This window comes from Echiichthys vipera, assembly GCF_963691815.1.
Source record: "Echiichthys vipera genome assembly, chromosome: 4".
Taxonomy (NCBI): Eukaryota; Metazoa; Chordata; class Actinopteri; order Perciformes; family Trachinidae; genus Echiichthys; species Echiichthys vipera.
Window position 1 is genome coordinate 31,155,983 of NC_139829.1, and position 22,089 is coordinate 31,178,071.

General features: G+C 48.4%; 2 protein-coding genes across 3 annotated transcripts in view; both read right to left on the bottom strand.

Annotated features, from left to right (window-relative positions):
- Nucleotides 1–14,990, bottom strand: part of golga1 (golgin A1) — a 21,854-nt gene extending 6,864 nt beyond the window's left edge. The window contains exons 1-15 of one of the 2 annotated variants that reach the window (XM_083911854.1): nucleotides 14,900–14,990; nucleotides 12,826–13,126; nucleotides 10,154–10,244; nucleotides 9,682–9,756; nucleotides 7,697–7,794; nucleotides 7,586–7,618; nucleotides 6,266–6,394; nucleotides 5,417–5,586; nucleotides 4,784–4,895; nucleotides 4,402–4,485; nucleotides 3,294–3,419; nucleotides 2,401–2,496; nucleotides 1,908–2,003; nucleotides 694–789; nucleotides 344–484 (exon numbers count right to left, since the gene is read on the bottom strand). In XM_083911854.1, coding sequence (XP_083767980.1) covers nucleotides 344–484; nucleotides 694–789; nucleotides 1,908–2,003; nucleotides 2,401–2,496; nucleotides 3,294–3,419; nucleotides 4,402–4,485; nucleotides 4,784–4,895; nucleotides 5,417–5,586; nucleotides 6,266–6,394; nucleotides 7,586–7,618; nucleotides 7,697–7,794; nucleotides 9,682–9,756; nucleotides 10,154–10,244; nucleotides 12,826–12,954 — 1,476 coding nt within the window. In that variant the 5' untranslated portion in view covers nucleotides 12,955–13,126; nucleotides 14,900–14,990. The remainder of the gene's footprint in view (nucleotides 1–343; nucleotides 485–693; nucleotides 790–1,907; nucleotides 2,004–2,400; nucleotides 2,497–3,293; nucleotides 3,420–4,401; nucleotides 4,486–4,783; nucleotides 4,896–5,416; nucleotides 5,587–6,265; nucleotides 6,395–7,585; nucleotides 7,619–7,696; nucleotides 7,795–9,681; nucleotides 9,757–10,153; nucleotides 10,245–12,825; nucleotides 13,127–14,899) is intronic. The other variant, XM_083911855.1, reaches the window with a different exon arrangement.
- Nucleotides 14,991–15,543: 553 nt separating this feature from the next.
- LOC310946278 (serine/threonine-protein phosphatase 6 catalytic subunit) lies at nucleotides 15,544–21,361 on the bottom strand. The gene is made up of 7 exons (XM_083912716.1): nucleotides 21,266–21,361; nucleotides 20,001–20,096; nucleotides 18,565–18,630; nucleotides 18,333–18,474; nucleotides 18,169–18,248; nucleotides 17,023–17,232; nucleotides 15,544–16,386 (listed from the first exon to the last, which is right to left on the bottom strand). Exons 1-7 carry the CDS (start codon nucleotides 21,338–21,340, stop codon nucleotides 16,138–16,140), a joined length of 918 nt encoding a protein of 305 aa, XP_083768842.1. The 5' UTR covers nucleotides 21,341–21,361; the 3' UTR covers nucleotides 15,544–16,137.
- Between the last annotated feature and the right edge of the window lie 728 nt (nucleotides 21,362–22,089).

Sequence of the window (22,089 nt, forward strand, 5' to 3'; positions counted from 1 at the left end):
TATTTGAAAAATAATATAATATTTCCAGAGTTTTCCATCTCTCCTTATCCTCCAAACCACATCAACGCGGGGAGAAAAGCCAGTGTGCATCTGTCATTTCGTCATAAATGCAGAGGAACGAACGGTGTAAACATTCCTCATTGGTGGGAAACACCTGTGAAAGTGCCACTGTTATTGCTGCCCCTGTTGTTGTTGTTTAGGGTATTTGATACAGTTTTTTATTTATTTCTAATCATCTGATAATGTTTTGTACTGCTACGTTATATAGGTTTCTGATCTGTCATGCAAATAAGTCTGATATGAACATGAATATCTCTACTGCATGGTAGTGTAGGGAACCTACCACCCTGTCCTGCAGCGTCTGTCGCTCCGCGTGTAAAGACTGGACGCTCTCCTCCAGGCGGCGGGTCGTCTCCTGACTCTGCTGCTCCAACAGACACACCTGCTGATCCACAAAGGCCTTCTCTGCACTCCACTCTCCGCGCTGAACACACACACAGACACACACACACACACACACACGAATGCATAGTTAGACATAAGCATCATTTCTTATATAATGCTTGTTACAAACGGGGACAGGTTTGTAGCATTTCTCACAGATTGCTGAGGATTATTCAGACAGAGGTTCAGAGGTTCTGTCGACTCTGAACCTGTTTCTGTGTAAAGATAGACTCCTCCTGTGGTACTCACCAGTTTCTCCATGTGCTGCTGTTTCTCTGTGATCTGTTGCTCTGCACTCTTCAGTCTCTCGTTACTCTCCGACACTTTCTGCTCCAAATTACTGATCTGAAAAACACAAAGTGGTAGAATAATCCACTGTGAGCGGACTCCCACGCTGTGAGCAACGTCATCAGACACTCTCTTAACAAAGTGTGGAACCAAAAATATCACTGTATTAAACACTGTTCCTTCAGATTTTATTGTATGATTTTTATTTTAAATATTTTAAATAAAGCTTTCACTCATTCATTCGACATATTATCAGGTTAGGTATTTGGCCTCTTAGGGCGCACTCCCACTGGTCCTCCGTCCCGTGCCCAAACAGGTTTCATGGCTAAAGTCTGGTTCCTTTGACCAGTGTGAGTGCAACTGTACCGCGTCTAGGAGCGTGCCGCTTGCCGTCCACGGCCCGTTTGGGAGAGGTGGGCTTTAGTAAAGCACGTTTAAACGTGTACGAGCACGAGCGTGCACACGCGTACGAGCACGAGGCCTACGGCGGCTCTGAGGTAATTTCCTGTGCGCCTGTTGGGACGTAGAAAAAAGAAGGAGGGACCATGCGCGGACATTTAAAACAATGGCGGTGAAAGGTTCACGTTGGTGTGATGCGGAGGTGGAGTGTTTACTGCAGATTTGGTTGATGAAAAGATTCAAAAACAGTCGACAAGACGCACAAAAACTCAGAGGTCTACGGAAAGATCTGGAAACAAAGCCACGCATCGCCATGACGTCATCAATGCGTGTGACGTGTTACGGCGTGATGACGTATAGGCAGCAAGAAGCATTCTCCGAGGCCCAGGTAGTGTGAGTACAAACGGGCCTGGAGGGGGGGACAAGGACCCTAAAGCACGGGGCACGGGACGGAGGAACAGTGGGAGGGCGTCCTTAAAGGACATAGATGCTGTTTCTGAGTGGGTTATAAGTAATCGACTGGTTTTAAATATCTTAATGGTATAATAGCAACAAATCTTACACTTAAATTACATTTCAAACAGCTAATGGGGATCCTCAATTAACCATCAGGTGGCCATTGCCTAGTGTTTCCCTGTTGTAAGCTCTCTCCCCAGAGAGTCTTTCCTGGACGCTTCCTTGTGATTTTGTTCATGAACAAAGCTTCAGAAGTTGATTAGAGTCCTTTAATCCTTTCATTATCTGTTACTGTAGCAGCAGTGTGTCTGGTCGCCCACCTGTGTGTCTGTTCTCTCTCTGTAGGCCCTGGAGGAGTCGTCCTTGTGTCGCAGGAGGGTTTGCAGCTCCGTGATGCTGCAGCTCATTCTGGAAACCTGGATCAGACAGGAAGCACACAGCTGCAGGGTCAGTCTGTCACAGATGTATTACCTGCACTAAGAACTCTTCTTCTTTTGACCACATCTGTTCTAAGGACATGTCCACACGGAGACGCGTCTTCCTGTAACTGCACAACTTCACTATGGATCAGTCTGGTTTAGTCTGGTTAGTTATCGGAGCCTGAAAACAGGATCTTTAGAGACCAAGTCCCAGTGTGTAAGGATTGTAAACGCCCCCCATGGCGTTGTGGTCTGGACGGTGAAAGCTCAGACTTTGTTAAAGGACGGCGTCATGGCCCCACCTCCGACCTCTGACCCCAATCTAATGGAATACTGCTTTTAAATGGTGATAAAGGTTCAGGTGTGGGTGGAGTTAGCAGATGCGGGGGTGTACCTGCGTCTCCAGAGAGCTGACGGTGTCAGCGTGGTTTGTCCGAACCAGCAGCAGCTCCGCTCTGGTCTCCTCCAGACTTTGCTCCAGGCTGCACTTCTGAAAAGGCAAAACAACCAGACTTTAGTGTATGTTATATATCATTCCCCAGAACAGGGACAGAGGCAGTTTCCCCTGCCACTGGTAAAACACCACACCATCATTCAGTACACACATAGCACACGTTAGCCAGGTGGCGTACTATCGTTAGCTTGGTGGGTGCACACGCTGAACTACAGTTAACATCTGTAGGACCAAACCTACACTACGAAGGACCCGAGCCTTGTGTCAGGCGGGCTTTAAAAGTGCCCGGACTAAACCATAAGTGTGGTTGAGATGGGTTTGTACAGGCGTCTCTGGATTAATGTGCTGATGGCTGCCTTTAAGGGGGGGGTAGATGTGGTGTAGTTATATATGACAGTGATCTGGGAAATAACTTGTAAAGATCGATTGATGACAATTAAAGATGGCATGTTCCATGGGATGGTACGGTCCATGGGATGGTACGGTCCATGGGGGGGGGGGGGGGGGGGGGCTAGGCCTTTAAACTGAGGGGTTAATCATGAAGACATGGATTAGCCCTAAGCTCCACATTAGTTATGAATACTTTCTGATGATGATCAATGTAATTATGCTGTTTTTTCACTAAACATACCTGAAATGATCATGGTCAAAACTGACTTTCTTAGACTTCATCCACTTCATTCATTGAATGATAATCACTGGACTCACCGAGCTTAAATGACTGAATGAGAGAAAGTCAGTACTGTAGTGTGTGGTGCGGTTCATCTTCTGTATTTGACAGTTTGGAAGGAGTCGTTTGGTCTAAACTGAGCCCTGCTCTAGATGTTCTTCACCTCCTGGAGGAACTCCTGCAGATGCTCGTCCTGGCTCAGGTTCCCCTGCAGCCGTCTCTCCAGGGACGTCACTTTCTTCTGGAGGTCCACTAACAAGCGTTCTTTGTCCTCCTCTGTTACAGCAGCCTGACGATGACAAGGGGAGACATGAAACAGGCTTCCAGCTGATCTGTTAATACTGTTACTCTAAGGGCGCACTCACACTGTGTCTCCGTACCGTGACCAAACACGTTTCACGGGTAAAGTCTGGTTCCTTTGACCAGTGTGAGTGCAACCGTACCGCGCCTAGGAGCGGCACGCTTGGCGTCCACGGCCCGTTTGGGAGAGGTGGGCTTTTGTAAAGCACGTTTGCACGTGTACGAGCACGAGGCCTACGGCGGTTCTGAGGTCATTTCCTGTGCGCCTGTTGGGACGTAGAAAAAAGAAGGAGGGACCATGCGCGGACATTTCAAACAATGGCGGTGAAAGGTTCACGTTGGTGTGATGCGGAGGTGGAGTGTTTACTGCAGATTTGGTCGATGAAAAGATTCAAAAACAGTCGACAAGACGCACAAAAACTCAGAGGTCTACGGAAAGATCTGGAAACAAAACCACGCATCGCCATGACGTCATCAATGCGTGTGACGTGTTACGGCGTGATGACGTATAGGCAGCAAGAAGCATTCTCCGAGGCCCAGGTAGTGTGAGTACAAACGGGCCTGGAGGGGGGGACAAGGACCCTAAAGCACGGGGCACGGGACGGAGGCACAGTGGGAGGGCGCCCTAAGAGCCTGATGAGATATATGAAACTGGTGGATGAAAGAACCTATGTTGCATAAACATCTGTCTAAGTGTGGCTCCGTCTATTTCCTGTTACACTTAAACCATAGAGTCAGAGCATACAGCTGACGCATGCTTTAATAAAACTCTATGTTCTTTGTTTTTACTGAAGCGTTTTTAACAAAGAAACAAACGTCAGCAACGAGCAGACGACGTGGTGGGTTGTTCTCTGACCCCCTCACAACACGGCCGTCACTCCCGGCTGTAGTCAAACAGTGTGTGTTACACCATCAACTGCATTTTAGCCCAGACGCCTGAATGCAGAGTCCCAGCTTGATCCCATTCTGACCTTTTGTTGTTGCAGCCTCAGAGCGTCGTGTTCAGCCTGCAGCTCCTGGAGGGACCTCTCTAGAGTAGACGCCGTGCTCTGCGACTGAAACACACGGTTCACAAGCTTCACTCACACACAGCTGCTTTAATAACCTGCGTTCAGAATTATACTGTAGAATGAATGCAAACATGTGAAAACTATATTATATATAACATATAAGAAGCATCAGCTTATTAGTTCCTATTCTCCACTTAGTGCCAATACTGGAAGATTTAGTTTTTTAGCTGCTGGCTGCACCGTAAACTGCCCTCTGGGGACAATAAAGACCTCTTGAACACTAATATCAGTGAGTTGTAAAAGAAGAAGCAGCAGCAGAGTGTGGCGTGTGTCCAGGACTGACCTTCTGGAAGTCATCGGAGACCTGCTGGACGACGGACTGCAGCTCCTGGCATCGTCCCTCCAGCTCCCTCATCTTCTCGTCTGCCTCCTCTCTGAGCAGCAGCAGCTCCTCTCTGCACACAGTCAATGAGTAGGTTTGGTGAACTGGCACCTCTCCAGCCACCAGTCCATGCTCCATTCATGGTCCACACAGGAACTCGAACCAGCGACCCTCCGGTTCCCAGCCAAGTCACCTATGGACTGAGCTACTGCCGCCCCAAAATCAGGGGAGAGCGTGAACGCAGGCCCCCACTACCGTAAATTATGCAATCGAAATTCCCACATTTGGGGAATTCGCAGAGGTCGGCTCAACCGGAGTGCAGTGGTTAAGCCTCGCCCTGGTACCTGGTATCTCCCTCGCCAGGTAAATGGCGATATGCTCTTCTCGATTTCTAGATTTAACAGGCAAACCCCCGTCGTGCCGGGTTATGTGGTTTGTATTTTTAGCTGATTTTTCACACTGAAGCTTAAAGAAGCAGCTGCCTGTTGCATTCCTTCTTACCCGGGACGGCACGAGGACCCGAGGACTCGTTCGTCAGGTAATGTGAGTATTCGAATACTGAAGTTACTGAAACCGCCCCTCCCTCCTTCTTACCGCTCAATCTCCAGCTCAGTGTTGAGTCTGCAGCTCTCCGCGTGCTGCTGCTCCAGAGTCTTGAGTTTCCCTCGAGCCTCCGTCAGCCCTTTCATCGCCGACTGCACTTCAGCCTCCTTCTGCTGGAGCTCCTGGTCCTGCCGACTCAGCTGCTCCTCCTTCTTCAGCAACTGATACAAATGGGAAATGAATCATAATGGATGCACTAAAGAAAGTGCTGCTATGAACCCGGGGGAAACAAACTAAGTGCTTTTCACACACACAGACTTAGGGCGCACTCCGTACTGTGCCTCCGTACCGTACCCCAGGACGTTTCACAGCTAAAGTCTAGTTCGTTTGACCAGTGTGAGTGCAACCGTACCGCGTCTAGGAGCGGCACGCTTGCACTTGTACGAGCACGAGGCCTATGGCGGTTCTGAGGTCATTTCCTGTGCGCCTGTTGGGACGTAGAAAAAAGAAGGAGGGACCATGCGCGGACATTTAAAACAATGGCGGTGAAAGGTTCACGTTGGTGTGATGCGGAGGTGGAGTGTTTACTGCAGATTTGGTCGATGAAAAGAACCAAAAACAGTCGACAAGACGCACAAAAACTCCGAGGTCTACGGAAAGATCTGGAAACAAAGCCACGCATCGCCATGTCGTCATCAATGCGTGTGACGTGTTACGGCGTGATGACGAATAGGCAGCAAGAAGCATTCTCCGAGGCCGGGGTAGTGTGAGTACAAACGGGCCTGGAGGGGGGGACAAGGACCCTAAAGCACGGGGCACGGGACGGAGGCACAGTGGGAGGCCGCCCTCAGACTCTCCTAACCTGCACTGCACTCACACCGCAGCCCCACACGTACGCACCATGTGTTTAACTTTAGCGAGCTCCTGCTGCTGAAAACCCTCCAGTTCATCCAGGTCATCCCGTTTCTGGAAGAGCGCTAAGCTTTGCTCCATCATCTCCTCTATCCGGGCCGACAGGGAGGCCTTCTCCTAAACAAACACAACAGTTACACCAACGTACACGTGCATTGTGCATTTTCAGTGTGCTTTTACACCTGGTGTCCGCTGCTGTTTGGTTCAGACCCAGGAAAAAACAACAGTTTCCCTTTAGCTTTTGTCACTTTCTCATGTTCTTTAAACGGACAGAAGAGGAGAGAGAGTAAGTGAGCAGTAAGTGAGCAGTAATGGAGCAAAGGTGTAATCAATGTAATCAATGCACGCAGCTCTGAAGGGGGACAGGCGCTGCAGGAAGACGTCACGTCAGAGTCTCGGGCGGATAAAACAAATGAAGGTTTACTTCAGCGGCTGTTAATAAACCTGGGCGACACGCTCAAGTCCCGCTGAGTGGGGACTGAGTGCACAGATCATTTCCTGCTCTGTGTTCCTCTTCACCACTGGATAACAGTGTCGACTCTACTTCACCGTGTTGTTGTGGCGTCTGTTCCACCACTTGTCACATAATTGCATATAAGGGGCCCTTTGGAGAGATAGACCCGCCTCATTCCGGGTGTTCGAGTCTAATGGAAACACATCTTATATGTCTCTTACAGCCTAGATCAGGAGACTCTCCAAACAATCCACAATCAGCAGATTATTCTTTAATTAAACGTTAAAATCACACATCAACTACCCTAAAGTCACATGGTTGGTCTGCTTTTCCTTTCACACCACAACTAATCTGGTTTACGGATGTACAGTGCTGGGGTAAAGCCCAGACTGTGACTGATGTAAAGAAAAACAGATGAGCCTCTCCCAGAATGATGAGCTAATGCAGCCAGACACAGACTCCGACACTGACACCGCACTGTGGAGATGCTACAACCACACCACACCGCACACATTTCAGTGGAACCATTTCATATTGATGATTAGATTTGGCCCACGGGCCTGAGATTGACACCCCTGGCTTAGGCCATTGTCTTAATATTTAATGTGGTTAGAAACTAATTCATGCAACGTGCACGTCTTTGCGTGTGTGTTTGCCGTTGAGGTGTGTGAGGAACACCTATCGCAAAAGTGTGAATGACGCAAATAGTGACACGAAACAACAAGTGTCTCAAGCGATTGTAATGTCGTGTGAACGCCCTGTTAAGAGTCTTGCACAGTTTGATTCTTCTATTTTAGGTTTACAGACACTTTTAAAATCTCCAAAAAGTCACTAAAGAGGCTTCAGAGACTCACCCTCTCCACGTCCGTCATCTTCTCCATCCATTCCTGAGGTGGAGGAGAGAAAGATCAATGATGAGCCGCGGATCAGACGTGTGCAACGAGCGTGAGCAGAGCCGCGTTTACCTGATCCTTCTTCTCCAGCGCTGACGCCATCCCCTCGGCCATCTTGGCTCTGCTGGCCTGGTGAGACTCATTCTGGTCCTGCAGCTTCTTGATGGACACTGGGCAGCGAAGGAGAGGAAGAGAGAGAGAAAAGGGGAAAGATGGAAACCATACGGAGAGGTTTGTATGCAACCAAAGAGAACGGCGATCACACAGCACAGAGAGCGGCACCGTTAGTAGCTGTGAGGAGTTAGAGTCGGATTCAGAGGCGTGTTCATCCCAGAAGCAGAGACAGGCAAAGACGAGTGATGCATGGCAACGGACACAAACTGAAAACACACGTTACTAAAGCTGACGCTGCGATGTCTGTGTGTGTGTGTGTGTGTGTGTGTGTTCATCACAACTGCATTACTTTAGTAGCAGACAGAAGCAACGACGTACTAAAGACGACTGTTCTTAGGTTTACAGCTCGATCATCAGTCGTTCTTTATCGTGAACTAAACCTTTACAGTCTGCTGTGAGCGGGGCGCGGTGGGTTCATTCAGATAAAAAGGTTTATGATGGTGGCACTAGATGCAGGTGGAGCACCCGCAATGGAAATGGTGCATCCTCTGGGGAGCATGAAGCACCGCGTTTACAGAAGATGCTCTGTCTATGCTCATGTCGACCTGCTGTTGACCCCACATGTCCAATCAGTGGCGAGCAGAGGACAGGGGAGGGGCAGAGAGGGAAAAAAGGGCACATACGGCACATCCTCGCCATTGAAGAGGGCACTTTTGCACGCGTTTGGCTCCTAGAGGGCACTTTAGCACACGTTTGGCTCCTAGAGGACACTTTAGCACATGTTTAAGCTCCTAGAGGGCTCTTTAGCACATGTTTTGGCTCCTAGAGGACACTTTAGCACACGTTATGGCTCCCAAGAGGGGCTCTTTAGCACTCGTTTCACTCCCAAGAGGGCTCTTTAGCACACGTTTATGCTCCTAGAGGGCACTTTAGCACACTTTTATGCTCCTAGAGGACAGTTTAGCACACATTTTGGCTCCTAGAGGGCACTTTAGCACACGTTTAGGCTTCTATAGGACACTTTAGCACACGTTTATGCTCCTAGAGGACACTTTAACACACGTTTATGCTCCTAGAGGACACTTTAGCACACGTTTAGGCTCCTAGAGGGCACTTTAGCTTGTTTGGCTTCTAGAGGGCTCTTTAGCACATGTTTAGGCTCCTAGAGGGCACTTTAGCACACGTTTATGCTCCTAGAGGACAGTTTAGCACACATTTTGGCTCCTAGAGGGCACTTTAGCACACGTTTAGGCTTCTATAGGACACTTTAGCACACGTTTATGCTCCTAGAGGACACTTTAACACACGTTTATGCTCCTAGAGGACACTTTAGCACACGTTTATGCTCCTAGAGGACACTTTAGCACACGTTTTGGCTCCTAGAGGACACTTTAGCACACGTTTAGGCTTCTAGGGGGCACTTTAACACACGTTTAGGCTCCTAGAGGACACTTTAGCTTGTTTGGCTCCCAGAGGGCACTTTAGCACACGTTTAGGCTCCTAGAGGGCACTTTAGCACATGTTTAGGCTCCTAGAGGACACTTTAGCACATGTTTTGGCAACACAGCTATAAGACAGGTTGATAATTAAATCATGCATGTGGCTGTAATCATTGTCTCAATAATCCTGACCTAATGTTTCTGGTCATGTGTCTCTAGGAGCCGTCACCGCGCATTGGAGGAAATTCAGGAAGTTAAGAAGTTGTGCGGGGCAAACTGAGAGAAAGTGAGAGAACCACCAAAGGAGCAGACGAAGCGTACGTGTGCTGAAAAAGACCAGTGGAAAAGATCAAAAGCATTCAGCGCTCCCACAACAAACCCCTAAAGCCCGTGTCGTTAGCTCAGCGTCATGGCAGGAAGTGATGATACACGGGGTGATGGTTATTACAGCAGACGGACAGATGAGAGAGAGGAAGCTAAGTGGAGGAGAGGAGAGGTACGTACAATCCTGATGCTTTTCTAATGCAATTTCAAGCTTGTCCTTGGTCTTCTGCATAATTCGCAGCTGCTCAGCGTAGTCTAGTGTTGGGGAGTGGGGCGATGAGATGGGGTATCACCCATTCACACACACGCACGCACACACACACACACACACACAAAACACAAACGGGGGGGGGAGGAACCGGCAGGTGAGGGTAAAGAGAGAGGGTGAACAAAAGGAGAGGGAGAAAGCAAAAGGGAAAACATGATTGAGAAATAATGGAAGGTCAAACTGTTCATGGTTTTCTGATCTGAGCAAACCATCGTGGTTAAGAGGCGGCGTGAGAATGTGCATCCTTTAACCTTTTCTACGGGTGCAGAGTCACGTTAGCCACCTGAAGGAAAGGTGAGCGGTCGTACCGAGCAGGAGGACAAAACACACGGTTACAGTGAACGCGTCTCCCCGGGGACGGGGCCTTACTCAGACATGTCCTACCTGAGAGTTTGGCCTCCAGCTTCCGGATCTGATCATTCCTTCTGAGAAGCTGTGCAGGCAGGTCGTCCCTGGAGCTGCTGCCGTCAGACGCCTGAAAAAACACACACACACACACACACACACACACACACAATATTGAAAAATCAGCATTACAGGAATATTCACACTTTAAGTTCAGCTCCGTGCACGTTACGTTCACTTTGCACTAAAGTTGTAAAGACTTATTTAATTTGGACTATGATATAGTGGCACTGTCGCCTCACAGCGAGAGGGTTCCTGGTTTGAATCCCGGCTGGGGCCCTTCTGTGTGGAGTTTGCATGTTCTCCCCGTGTCTGCGTGGGTTTTCTCCGGGTTCTCCGGTTTCCTCCCACAGTCCAAAGACGTGCAGGTGTTCGGTTCATTGATGACTCTAAATCACCCGTAGGTGTGAATGGTTGTCTGTCTCTGTTCGTCTCTATGTGTCCTGTGATAGACTGGCGTCCTGTCCAGGGTGGACCCCGCCTCACGCCCGATGTCAGCTGGGATCGGCTCCAGCCCCCCGGCGACCCCGACAGGGACAAGAGGCTGAAGATGGATGGAACTATAATGATTCATATCAGGCTCAAAGGTCGTGTCCGTATCAAACAGCCCTAATGGAAACAAGTGGACTCTAACACCCTCACTGTTACGTATGCACTGAACCAGAAACACACCGTCACGTGTTTGCAGTGCTGCTCCTCTGTGACTCCACTAAATAATGTAGCCGAGTGTAACTGAGACGACACGACAGCCTCAGGAGTCCGGCTGCTCCTATGCTGCGCTCATGAACCGAGCTTAGATACGAGATATGATCATTTCACTTAAAGCCATTATGGGAAAAGATCAACAACCCCCTGAAAGCGTCACTGGGCCCTGCAGAACCAGAAAGAGGGACTGTGTGAGGATGTTCTGTTGGGACGAGCGACATGAACCAACAGTGATTCATGTTCGACTGGTTGGTCTTTAGACTTTAGCGTGAGACGTATCCTGTTACAATCAACCAACAGAAGACAAAGTCAGTCACGCCCAGGCCCTGTTCCTGCAGCTGCAGCGACGGGCTTAAATCAACAATCCAGAACCACAGAGAGTTGGAAAATAGCACGATTATAATGTTGATTTATTAAATCCAGGCATGGAAACAGGTCCTGAGTCCGTCCTGATCTCTGAGCGCCGTCGTGTTTCCCTCTCAGAACAGTCTGGAAACGTGCGGAGGAGAAAATCTGGAGAAGTTTGAGCAGTTTGAACCAATCAGCGTTGGTTTCTTTGGTGGATTGAAGTGAAACAGAAGAGACTGTTGAGTGTGAACAACATGGAGGCTTCCACGGATGAGATGAGCAGCTATGGAGCAAGCCGCTCACTAACTCTTTGTTCTCTGGATCCTTCTGTTGAATCCGGACCGGGCTCCTGAAATTGGGCCTTTGATCCGTAAATTCACGTTAAACACAAAGGGAAAATCTCCTTTACCCACATGTTGTTTCCTTTCTGAGCTTTGCCTCCACGCTGTTAGCACGTCACACGCATTTTGGCTCCTCGAGGGATCTTTAGCACACGTTTGGCTCCTAGAGGGCACTTTAGCACATGTTTTGGCTCCTAGAGGAAACTTCAACACATGCTTTGGCTCCTAGAGGACACTTTAGCACACATTTTGGCTCCTAGAGGACACTTTAGCACACATTTTGGCTCCTAGAGGACACTTTAGCACACGTTTTGGCTCCTAGAGGACACTTTAGCACACGTTTGGCTCCTAGAGGACACTTTAGCACACGTTTTGGCTCCTAGAGAGCTCTTTAACACATGTTTTAGCTCCTAGAGGACACTTTAGCACATGTTTGGCTCCTAGAGGGCTCTTTAGCACATGTTTTGGCTCCTAGAGGGCTCTTGAGCACAAGTTTTGGCTCCTAGAGGACACTTTGGCACAAGTTTTGGCTCCTAGAGGACACTTTAACACATGTTTTAGCTCCTAGAGAACACTTTAGCACACGTTTGGCTCCTAGGGGGGCTCTTTAGACAATGTTTTGGCTGATAGAATCAGTATTTTCTCCCCTTCCCAAAAGATCTCCAAACCAGAGTTCAGTTGGATATGCTGAGAAAATGAGAACCAGTCCATCTGGAGGAGTCAGGTTAGTCCACCCCCTCAAAATATTTTGTCATCGGATCTACAGGACTCCCGTAGGTCACCTATTGTGGTTTCAAAACGGCAAATTTTGCCAAAGGGAGTGATTTAAATACCTGTAAATCAAAGCCTGTCCTCAATTCTTGGCTGTGTGTGTGTCGTACTTCAGTACACTTTAACAGCAGGTGTGACTGGGACCACTACAGATTAATACCCAAGACTTTCCATTATAGACGCCGCTGTTACGGCCCATTCCAGTCACATGTTTAACAATACTCTCAGTTTAGTGGTTTGGCGAGAAGATATCGTTCCTAAAGATTTATAACAACAGTTTGGTTCATCTCTATGAGGGCAAAGAAACTCCTCTGGCGATAACAGAGATGTTTATTTTCTTCTCTAATCAGGAACAAAACCAGCGCATAAAAGATGTGAACAATGGTTAAATACGCACCAAAGACAAAGCAAAGCATCTGGGAAACAACACGACATTTGGAAGCATCAGCGACAAGTCAAAGTACTTACGAAGGTCAAAGTACTTACGAAGTCGTCCCCGGAGTCCGCGCCCACCGAGGTGATGGATTCCTTGCTGATGGTGCGCGGTATGCGAACCCCGCTCCGAGGCGCCGTGGCTGCCTCCTCCGCGATCTTCTTCTTCAGCTTGGCAAACATGTCCGTCCTCCAAGTGTCTCTTTTTGAGCGCGGTTTGCAGTTTCTCGAGAGTAAGTGACGTCACGCGATGCATGGGGTTTATGTCTCCTTGTTCTGAGCGCTGGAACAGAGCGGCGTCCTTACGCAGAGCCGCGCAAAACAAGCTGGTACTGGTGACTCCATTCTGCTACAGCTAGAAGAAGAAGAGAGATACTTAGTGGTTACTTGTCTACCAGTGTGTTTCCATGCAGTTTAAAAACCTGATTATATTCAGGTTAAGGTCAGACTCCAGTTTCTCAAACACCATGAAAACACCGTACCCCAGGTAAATTCAGAGTTCTAATACCCCGGTTATTATCAGGTTTCTCGTCTGCGCATGCTCCCCACTACGCTGCAGTGGCTTTTGACCCGGAAATAGAATAAACCAGGAAGCAACAGAGCTGAAAACAACGTGGCAAATACAACAATAGAGCGGATTCCACCATGGAAACCAACGTCACGACCAAGAAGACCTGTGTCTGACGTAATTCTGTCCAAAAGTCGTCCGTTTTCCCCACGTTTGTGATTCTGACGAAGGTGAAACCAGAAAAAAAGAAGTTTTCAGAGCATTTTACCGTTCAATGATCTGATTATTTCCTTTAACCGGGACATTGTCAGGTTACTGATGTGCATGGAAGCACACAGTTCAGTCACATGTTTTAATGAGCCCAACAACCAGATCAAGATCTTTTTGTCTTCCTTTATTCTCATCATATAATAATCAGTTATAGTTATAATAATCAGGCTGTTTTGGCGTATTAATGACCAATGCTATAACATGCTGGACCTCAGGTGTTTAATCTGTCAACTCTTTAGGACACTTATAGCAAATACTCTTGCAATCATTTAAAAGTATTTTATTGATAAATTATATTTGTTGTTCCAACATCTCATCTCATCTTCAGCCTCTGATCCTGGATCAGGTCTCAGGGGCAGCAGCTCCAGCAGGGGACCCCAAACTTCCCTTTCCCGGGCCACATTAACCAGCTCTAACTGGGGGATCCTGAGGCGTTCCCAGGCCAGTGTGGAGATCTAATCTCTCCACCTGGTCCTGGGTCTTCCCAGAGGCCTCCTCCCAGCTGGACGTGCAAGTTAAGAGGAAACTGTATATTCAAAATAAAGGCTGTTCTTCTGTGGAACAACTGTGATGAAGAGACGAAGAATGAACCAAAATATTAAAACTAAAAACTCTTAAAGACACAAAAAAGTGAATTCCTCTAATCTGGATTCACTGGATTCCTCTTTGTTTTGTTCTTCTCTTTGTTTTTGTTTTGCTGTGATTTGTGCGGCTGATTTAAACTGATTTTTTACATCGTTTATGATTCATAATTATCAATAATTATACATAATAAGAGGGGGCAAGACAAGAAAAGTGAGTCCTGTCCCTTTTAAACATGAACTTTAATATTTGAATGATGTTTTTATCTTTAAGGAGGATCCCATTTGCTTGTTTGTCCTTTTTACTGCTCATTCAATTTATTGAGTTTGTATTATTATTATTTTTAACATGTTTAATAAAAGATTAATAACTGTAAAAACAGACTGATGTGTCATTGTGGCTTAGGAGACAAAACATATATATATAAATATATATTTATGCTGATAAATGTGTTATTCCCAGCAGATGCAGCCACTGCAGACTGCCCCACACCTCTAAATGTGTATATATATTTACATTTAGCAGTGCTAGCCCGCTACAGTGACAACCTTTAGCTAATGTGTGGCTAAGCTAGCTGATAAACACCGGTGTGTGTCGTGTTTAATGAGTGTTAATCCCGTGAGGACACGTACAGTTACACTGTGACACTGACAGGCAGCTAGCCGGTTAGCTTTAACCATAATAACAATGAGAGCTGACGTTAACACCACAGGGGCGACCGTAGCTAAGCTAACGCTAGCTTGTTCACTAAAGTCGCCTTTCTCTTACCGTTTCCACTTTGATACGTTTCAGTCCGTTGCGTTTTCAGGGGCTCGGTGACTGCGCGTTTTTCCGCGTCCACTCGAAGAACAGCTGTGGTTGTGTCAGTCGGTGTAAACTGACAGGCTAGCGTTAGCCGCCGCTGCTAGCTGTTAGCCGGGCTACACGTAATCACCCCAGATGACTGATGACGTCACGGCAGTGACGCTTGCTCATTGGCCAGCAGGACTGAGAGGTGTGGGCTGTAGCCAATAGGATCCGTAGACGGAAGTGACACAATCACGATCCTCCGGAAGAGCACTCTGTCATGACGGAAGTGACGTGAAATACCGGAAATAAAACTCAAAAACAGCCTCAGATCTGATGATATTGATATGTCGCCAGTTTTCATCCAAACTAGGACTAAAATCTACTTTGTCTAATTGTACACGTGCAATAAGGATGCAGATATTTATTTTATCTTAAATATGGACAAGAGACTGACTGTGTGATTTAAATATAACCATAAAACTCAACTCTTTTCATTGTTTTGATGGCGTGAACAGGACGACGTTGGACTATAATGTTGTTTACCTGATATAAGTTATTGATTATGATGAAGCGTGGTGTGTTTTCCCCGTCACTCAGGTATTTATGACGAGCTTCTGTAGATTTTTGGATTTCTTTATTAAAAAAAAAACAGCATGGCAACAAACAGAACACAGAATAATTACAAGAACCGATTCCAGATGTGGAAACGACAGAGAATCATTTAAGGTGGCACGGGCGGAACGACACAGACACACCAACAAATTCATATTTTACACATCAACGCTCGGCTTTACACGTTTATTCATAAGATCACATGATGACGAGTTTATGACTCCGTTGAAATCTGTCAGGATATTTGCATTTGATGCTTTTGTGCAGTGCTTTAAAACATAACAAAATAAAACATGGTGTATAACGCTACACCTGCCATTCTCTCCGCGGAGTGAATTTATATTAATTTAATATTTTACAAGGGTCGCTTGTATCATTTGAATCCTTCCTCTAAAACATTTTGACGGCGCGTTTGATGCCGCCGAGCCAACGCACTTTGAAGCTGCGGGAGAACGGCGTTAAAGTGGGAACAACAACTGACACGTGGCGACGAGAGACGCGCTGGAAATACTCTGAATGTACAATACAGAACAGTGCCGCTGCCGCTGTCCGAGTCCGCGTGTGCGCGCTGAACAAAGGGCTGCCCCGCTTCGCTTTTGTTACGCTCACAAGAAGTACGGCGTCGTGGTCCGGGGGGGAATGACCCTCTCGGAGTCGGGCACGGCTCTGAACAGCTTGGGCTCCCTCGTGTTGGCGTCTTTGAAGACCATGATGGAGGCGATGTTGCCGCAGCGATAGCAGTAGTTGGGGGCTGACCACACGGTGACCAGCTTCTCGTCGAACATGAACTTGTAGCCCTCGTGGACGAGTTGGTGCGCCCTGCAGATCAGCTTCAGGTTGTTGATGTGGACGAACTGAGGGAAGATAGAGAGAAACAAACGAACACGACTGATGTGAATAAACACACTGTGTTTGACTAACTTTGAGTCCCAGAGACACACAAGCAACATCTCATCTCATCTTCAGCCTTTTATCCGGGGTCGGGTCTCAAGCGCAGCAGCTCCAGCAGGGGGCCCCAAACTTCCCTTTCCCGGGCCACATTAACCAGCTCTAACTGGGGGATCCTGAGGCGTTCCCAGGCCAGTGTGGAGATCTAATCTCTCCACCTGGTCCTGGGTCTTCCCCGAGGCCTCCTCCCAGCTGGACGTGCCTGGGACACCTCCCTAGGGAGGCGCCCAGGGTTCATCCTTACCAGATGATCCTGAATCACCTCAACTGGCTCCTTTCAACACAAAGGAGCAGCGGCTCTACTCCGAGTTCCTCACGGATGCTGAACTTCTCACCCTCTCTCTAAGGGAGACTGCAGACCCCCTCCTGGTTCTTTGGGTCCTGACCCAGCTTTCATGACCACAGGTGAGGGTAATGTAAAATAACAAAAACATGGCTGAACTTCTCCCCCTAGCAACATTAGTAAGTAAATGATCTGGATGTGGGGACTGTACCTCAGCGGACACTCGCACTCGCTCGTGTGACTGGAAAAAGCGACCTACCTCATTCGTGACCTTTGCCCCGAAGAGCCAGCCGGCTCCTCTGGGGCTGATGGCCCAGGTGTCCACGTCTTCGGGGTCCGACCACACCAGATCGCAGAACGCTCCTTTGTGGGGGATCTCCTGGTTGCGCTCGATGGTTCGGATCTGATCCAGAGTCTTGATGTCCGGGGAGAGGCCTCCGTGGACGCACAGGATCTGCTCGTCCATCAGCTGAGGAGAGAAAGGCTCCGTTATTAATGCGTTTGACGCCGCGGACACAGAGATGATGGAGGAGATCAAATAACTACGCTGCTGGATTGTTGTGCTGCTGTTTAAGACAGAAAACAAACGGTTAACGGCTGCTACATGATGAATGTCTAGTCTACACACTGACTTTGACTTTGACAAAGGGCGCACTCACACTGTGCCTCCGTACCGTGCCCCAGCACGTTTCAGGGCTAAAGTCTGGTTCCTTTGACCAGTGTGAGTGCAACCGTACCACGTCTAGGAGCGGCACGCTTGCCGTCCACGGCCCGTTTGGGAGAGGTGGGCTTTAGTAAAGCACGTTTGCACATGTACAAGCATGAGCGTGCACACGTGTACGAGCACGAGCGTGCGCACGTGTACGAGCACGAGGCCTACGGCGGTTCTGAGGTCATTTCCTGTGCGCCTGTTGGGACGTAGAAAAAAGAAGGAGGGACCATGCGCGGACATTTAAAACAATGGCGGTGAAAGGTTCACGTTGGTGTGATGCGGAGGTGGAGTGTTTACTGCAGATTTGGTCGATGAAAAGATTCAAAAACAGTCGACAAGACGCACAAAAACTCAGAGGTCTACGGAAAGATCTGGAAACAAAGCCACGCATCGCCATGACGTCATCAATGCGTGTGACGCGTTACGGCGTGATGACGTATAGGCAGCAAGAAGCATTCTCCGAGGCCCAGGTAGTGTGAGTACAAACGGGCCTGGAGGGGGGGACAAGGACCCTAAAGCATGGGGCACGGGACCGAGGCACAGTGGGAGGGCGCCCTAAACATCAACAAGAATCCTTTTAAAATCTACTTAGAAAACACTGTGAACTCAGAGCCGTCGTGGATCCGGTCCCATCGTCTTTCTTTCTTCTGGAACAACCTCAAATAAACCCGAAGCGAACCCTTCAGTACTCACAGCTGCAACTGTCAACATGTCGAACACCTTGGTGCAGTAACGCCAGGCGTTAGCGTTCCCGTACTTGGTCTGACACTCGTCTGAAACACAAGAGAGTGGATGGAAAGGTGTGATTCTTGTCCAGGGGGTGAGGTGTTTGCAGCTGGTCCTGGATCCGATCTTACCGTAGAAGCCGTACACCTGGGTGATCTGCCTGCTCTCGTGGTTCCCGCGCAGAAGCGTGATGCGGTCGGGCCACTTGGCTTTCAGCACCAGCAGGTAGGTGAACGTCTCCAGGCTGTAGTAGCCGCGGTCGACGAAGTCCCCCTGCGGGCGAGAGAGGTTTACGGACAGCGCATGAGCAGAGCAGGACGCGTGTTAAACCTTTCAGCTTCAGTCTGATCTGAAAGTACAAACCATGAAGATGTAGTTTGTGTCGGGGACTTGGCCGCCGGTCCGGAAGAGTTCGCAGAGGTCGTAGAACTGAAGGCACAAAGAGAAACAGACGGGGTGTGAATACGAGAGACAAGCTCACACGCACAGAGAAGTAACGTTATCTGAGCATCACATTAAGGGAAATTATAAAAGCGTACAGCGACATAAGAGGGAATATTATGTTATAAAAAGTGCAACAACTTCGTCAAAAACAATCTTTGTTAAATGAACAAACCTGTGAATCAGAGGTTTACTCTCAGTTATTGGATTAAAGTAAAGTTTGAGGCTCTTCTCCTTTAATTTAGTGTTTTATTTACATTCTATTTTATTCTTCTACTCCACAAACATCAGTTAAATGTTGTTTTTTTATTACAAATCAGTGAAATGTTGTTTCACTGATTTGTTTCACTATGGAACAGCCTGCCAGAGATTCTCAGGGCCGCGGAGACTGTTGAGGTTTCTAAAAAGACCCGTCTTTTTAACCAGGCTTTTGATTGATTTCTTTTAGTCAGTGCTAATCAGAGCACTTTTAAATCCTTTTTTACTGTTTTAATCTCTGTGTGTAAGCCTTCATGCTTGTCTTATGCTCTTATGCTTTTATTTTCTAGTTCATGTTTTTAGCCTCTGTGCTTTTATGCTTTTATGTTTTAGTCCCTCGTGTTTTTAGCCTCCATATTTTTACCCTTTACTGTTTTAGTAAAGGGTTAAAGGATTGGGAGTTGTCTCTGGTCTGGCCGTGGACAGTTCCGGCCTGGGCCACTAGAGGGCTCTGCACCTTGGTGCGCAGGCTCCTGTCTGCCCGGGTTGGGGGGGTCTCTGTGGCGATGGTCTCTGTGACCTTGGACTGGGATCTCTCCCCGTGTGGTTGCCCACCAAAGGGAGCTTCCGCTAGCCTCCTCTGTACCTCAGGTCTCGCTGCCCGGCCATGTCTCTGTAGTGACAGCTAGTGTTTGTGTAGGTGTGAGTGTGTGTGTCTGTGTGTCAGCGTGGCTGTGTGTGTGTGTATGAACGTATACATACATGTGTGTGTGTCTCTGTGCACGACTGTGGGAAGGTTCTTTTCTTCTCCTGATTTTATTTGATGTTTCTCTTTTTCTGTACATCTCTGTAACTCGGCACTTTGCGATACTTTTCTGTATGAAAAGCGCCAAAAAAATAAAGGTTGGTTTGATTTGATTTAATGAGTTGATCGTCATGGTGATTTAACCCGAGTGACACGATTAAAAGAACAACAACCGAGCGCTGAGATACGCAAGAGGACAGAGACGTTTTCACAGAGGCTTCTCCGCAAAAGGGTCAGGAAGTGTCTGATCTACGGACTGCAGGTATGACCGGGTAAAGACAGGGGTTCCTGCGGGGCACTGTGGGTTCCTGCGGGGCACTATGGCGTCTTGGTGCTCTGACCGGCGGCTCCTTACCTGCCCGTGGATGTCCCCACACACCGTCACAGGAGTGGAGACCGGCTGCACGTTGGACTCCTCCAGCAGGAGGTCGCACACGTAGTCACATAACCTCTGCAGGGACGAGAGACAGCACGTCAGTCCGCGTGACAGGGATTTGAACACACGGCAGCACAATATATATATTTACAATTACTCTGTGGTGGATCAGGTCCCTGACTCTGTGGTGGATCAGGTCTCTGACTCTGTGGTGGATCAGGTCCCTGACTCTGTGGTGGATCAGGTCTCTGACTCTGTGGTGGATCAGGTCCCTGACTCTGTGGTGGATCAGGTCTCTGACTCTGTGGTGGATCAGGTCTCTGACTCTGTGGTAGATCAGGTCCCTGACTCTGTGGTGGATCAGGTCCCTGACTCTGTGGTGGATCAGGTCCCTGACTCTGTGGTGGATCAGGTCTCTGACTCTGTGGTGGATCAGGTCCCTGACTCTGTGGTGGATCAGGTCTCTGACTCTGTGGTGGATCAGGTCTCTGACTCTGTGGTAGATCAGGTCCCTGACTCTGTGGTGGATCAGGTCCCTGACTCTGTAGTGGATCAGGTCCCTGACTCTGTGGTGGATCAGGTCCCTGACTCTGTGGTGGATCAGGTCCCTGACTCTGTGGTGGATCAGGTCCCTGACTCTGTGGTGGATCAGGTCCCTGACTCTGTGGTGGATCAGGTCCCTGACTCTGTGGTGGATCACGTCCCTGACTCTGTGGTGGATCACGTCCCTGACTCTGTGGTGGATCACGTCCCTGACTCTGTGGTGGATCACGTCCCTGACTCTGTGGTGGATCAGGTCTCTGACTCTGTGGTGGATCGGGTCCCTGACTCTGTGGTGGATCGGGTCCCTGACTCTGTGGTGGATCAGGCCCCTGACTCTGTGGTGGATCAGGTCCCTGACTCTGTGGTGGATCAGGTCTCTGGCTCTGTGGTGGATCAGGTCCCTGACTCTGTGGTGGATCAGGTCTCTGACTCTGTGGTGGATCAGGTCCCTGACTCTGTGGTGGATCAGGTTCCTGACTCTGTGGTGGATCAGGTCCCTGACTTTGTGGTGGATCAGGTCTCTGTATTTACCAGTTAAATCTGAACAGTTTCTCTCCTTCCTGTCCAACAGATAACAACAGTCAACAAGCTAACTAGCTAGCTAGCTCGGCTAACGTTAGCTAACGGTTAACGACGCTGTCACAACAACACCCCGTAATAACCCGCCGGTAACCGACCCGCCCCGGTGACGTCCCGCTTACCTTGAGGTCGTTCTCCGGGAGATATTTACACTGTTTGGCGATCTCTGCATATTTATCCAGGTCCAGAGGCGCCATGTTGCCTGCCTCTCCAACGGTCATACGTCACTTCCTGTTTTTTTCTCAAAACTTTCTTCTTCTTCTTTGGTTTTGCAGACTCGACGCAGCTGTGGCGAACTGCCGCCCCCTAGCGTCTGTTAGTGAGAACTACACCAAATCCTTTAGTTTAATCCTGTTTGTTTGAAATAATCCACCAATTTATTTATGTGCATTTACCAAGCCCCGCCCACAGAGAGCGACTTCCTGTTTCGGGTTCAAAACTGCAGTTCTCTGAGTGTCCACTAGGGGCAGGTTTCATAACAGAGCAGTTTCTCATTGAGCCCCATGTTAAACAGCCGTTTACACAGCATCATTAAACCTGTTTAAGGTTTAACTAGCCTCTGGCCCTCACTTCTTCTCGCAGGCTAGTTGTCAGGATTAGCATCATTAGCATGCTAACTCACTCATGTGGTGGTGTTTCCATAGTAACAAGATGGTTTGCTCTAGGATCGACTGAGCCAACAGATGGTTTAGGAACACACCGTGTTAGCGTTAGCTCTGTTATGCTAATTCAATAGCCTTGAACCTGTTCTATTAGCCTAGCTCATGGGCGGTGGAGCTAATGTGTCCTAATGTGGCTAATTCTGTAAACGTCACCCAGACCGGTGTATCTCCCTCCGCCCCAGCGTCACATACATGCCCTTTTATGGTCAGAGGAAATGAGGAGGAGTCAAAGTCTGACAAGATGGCGGCTCCCAGAGGAGAATATTATTGGATCAAGTTGAGAG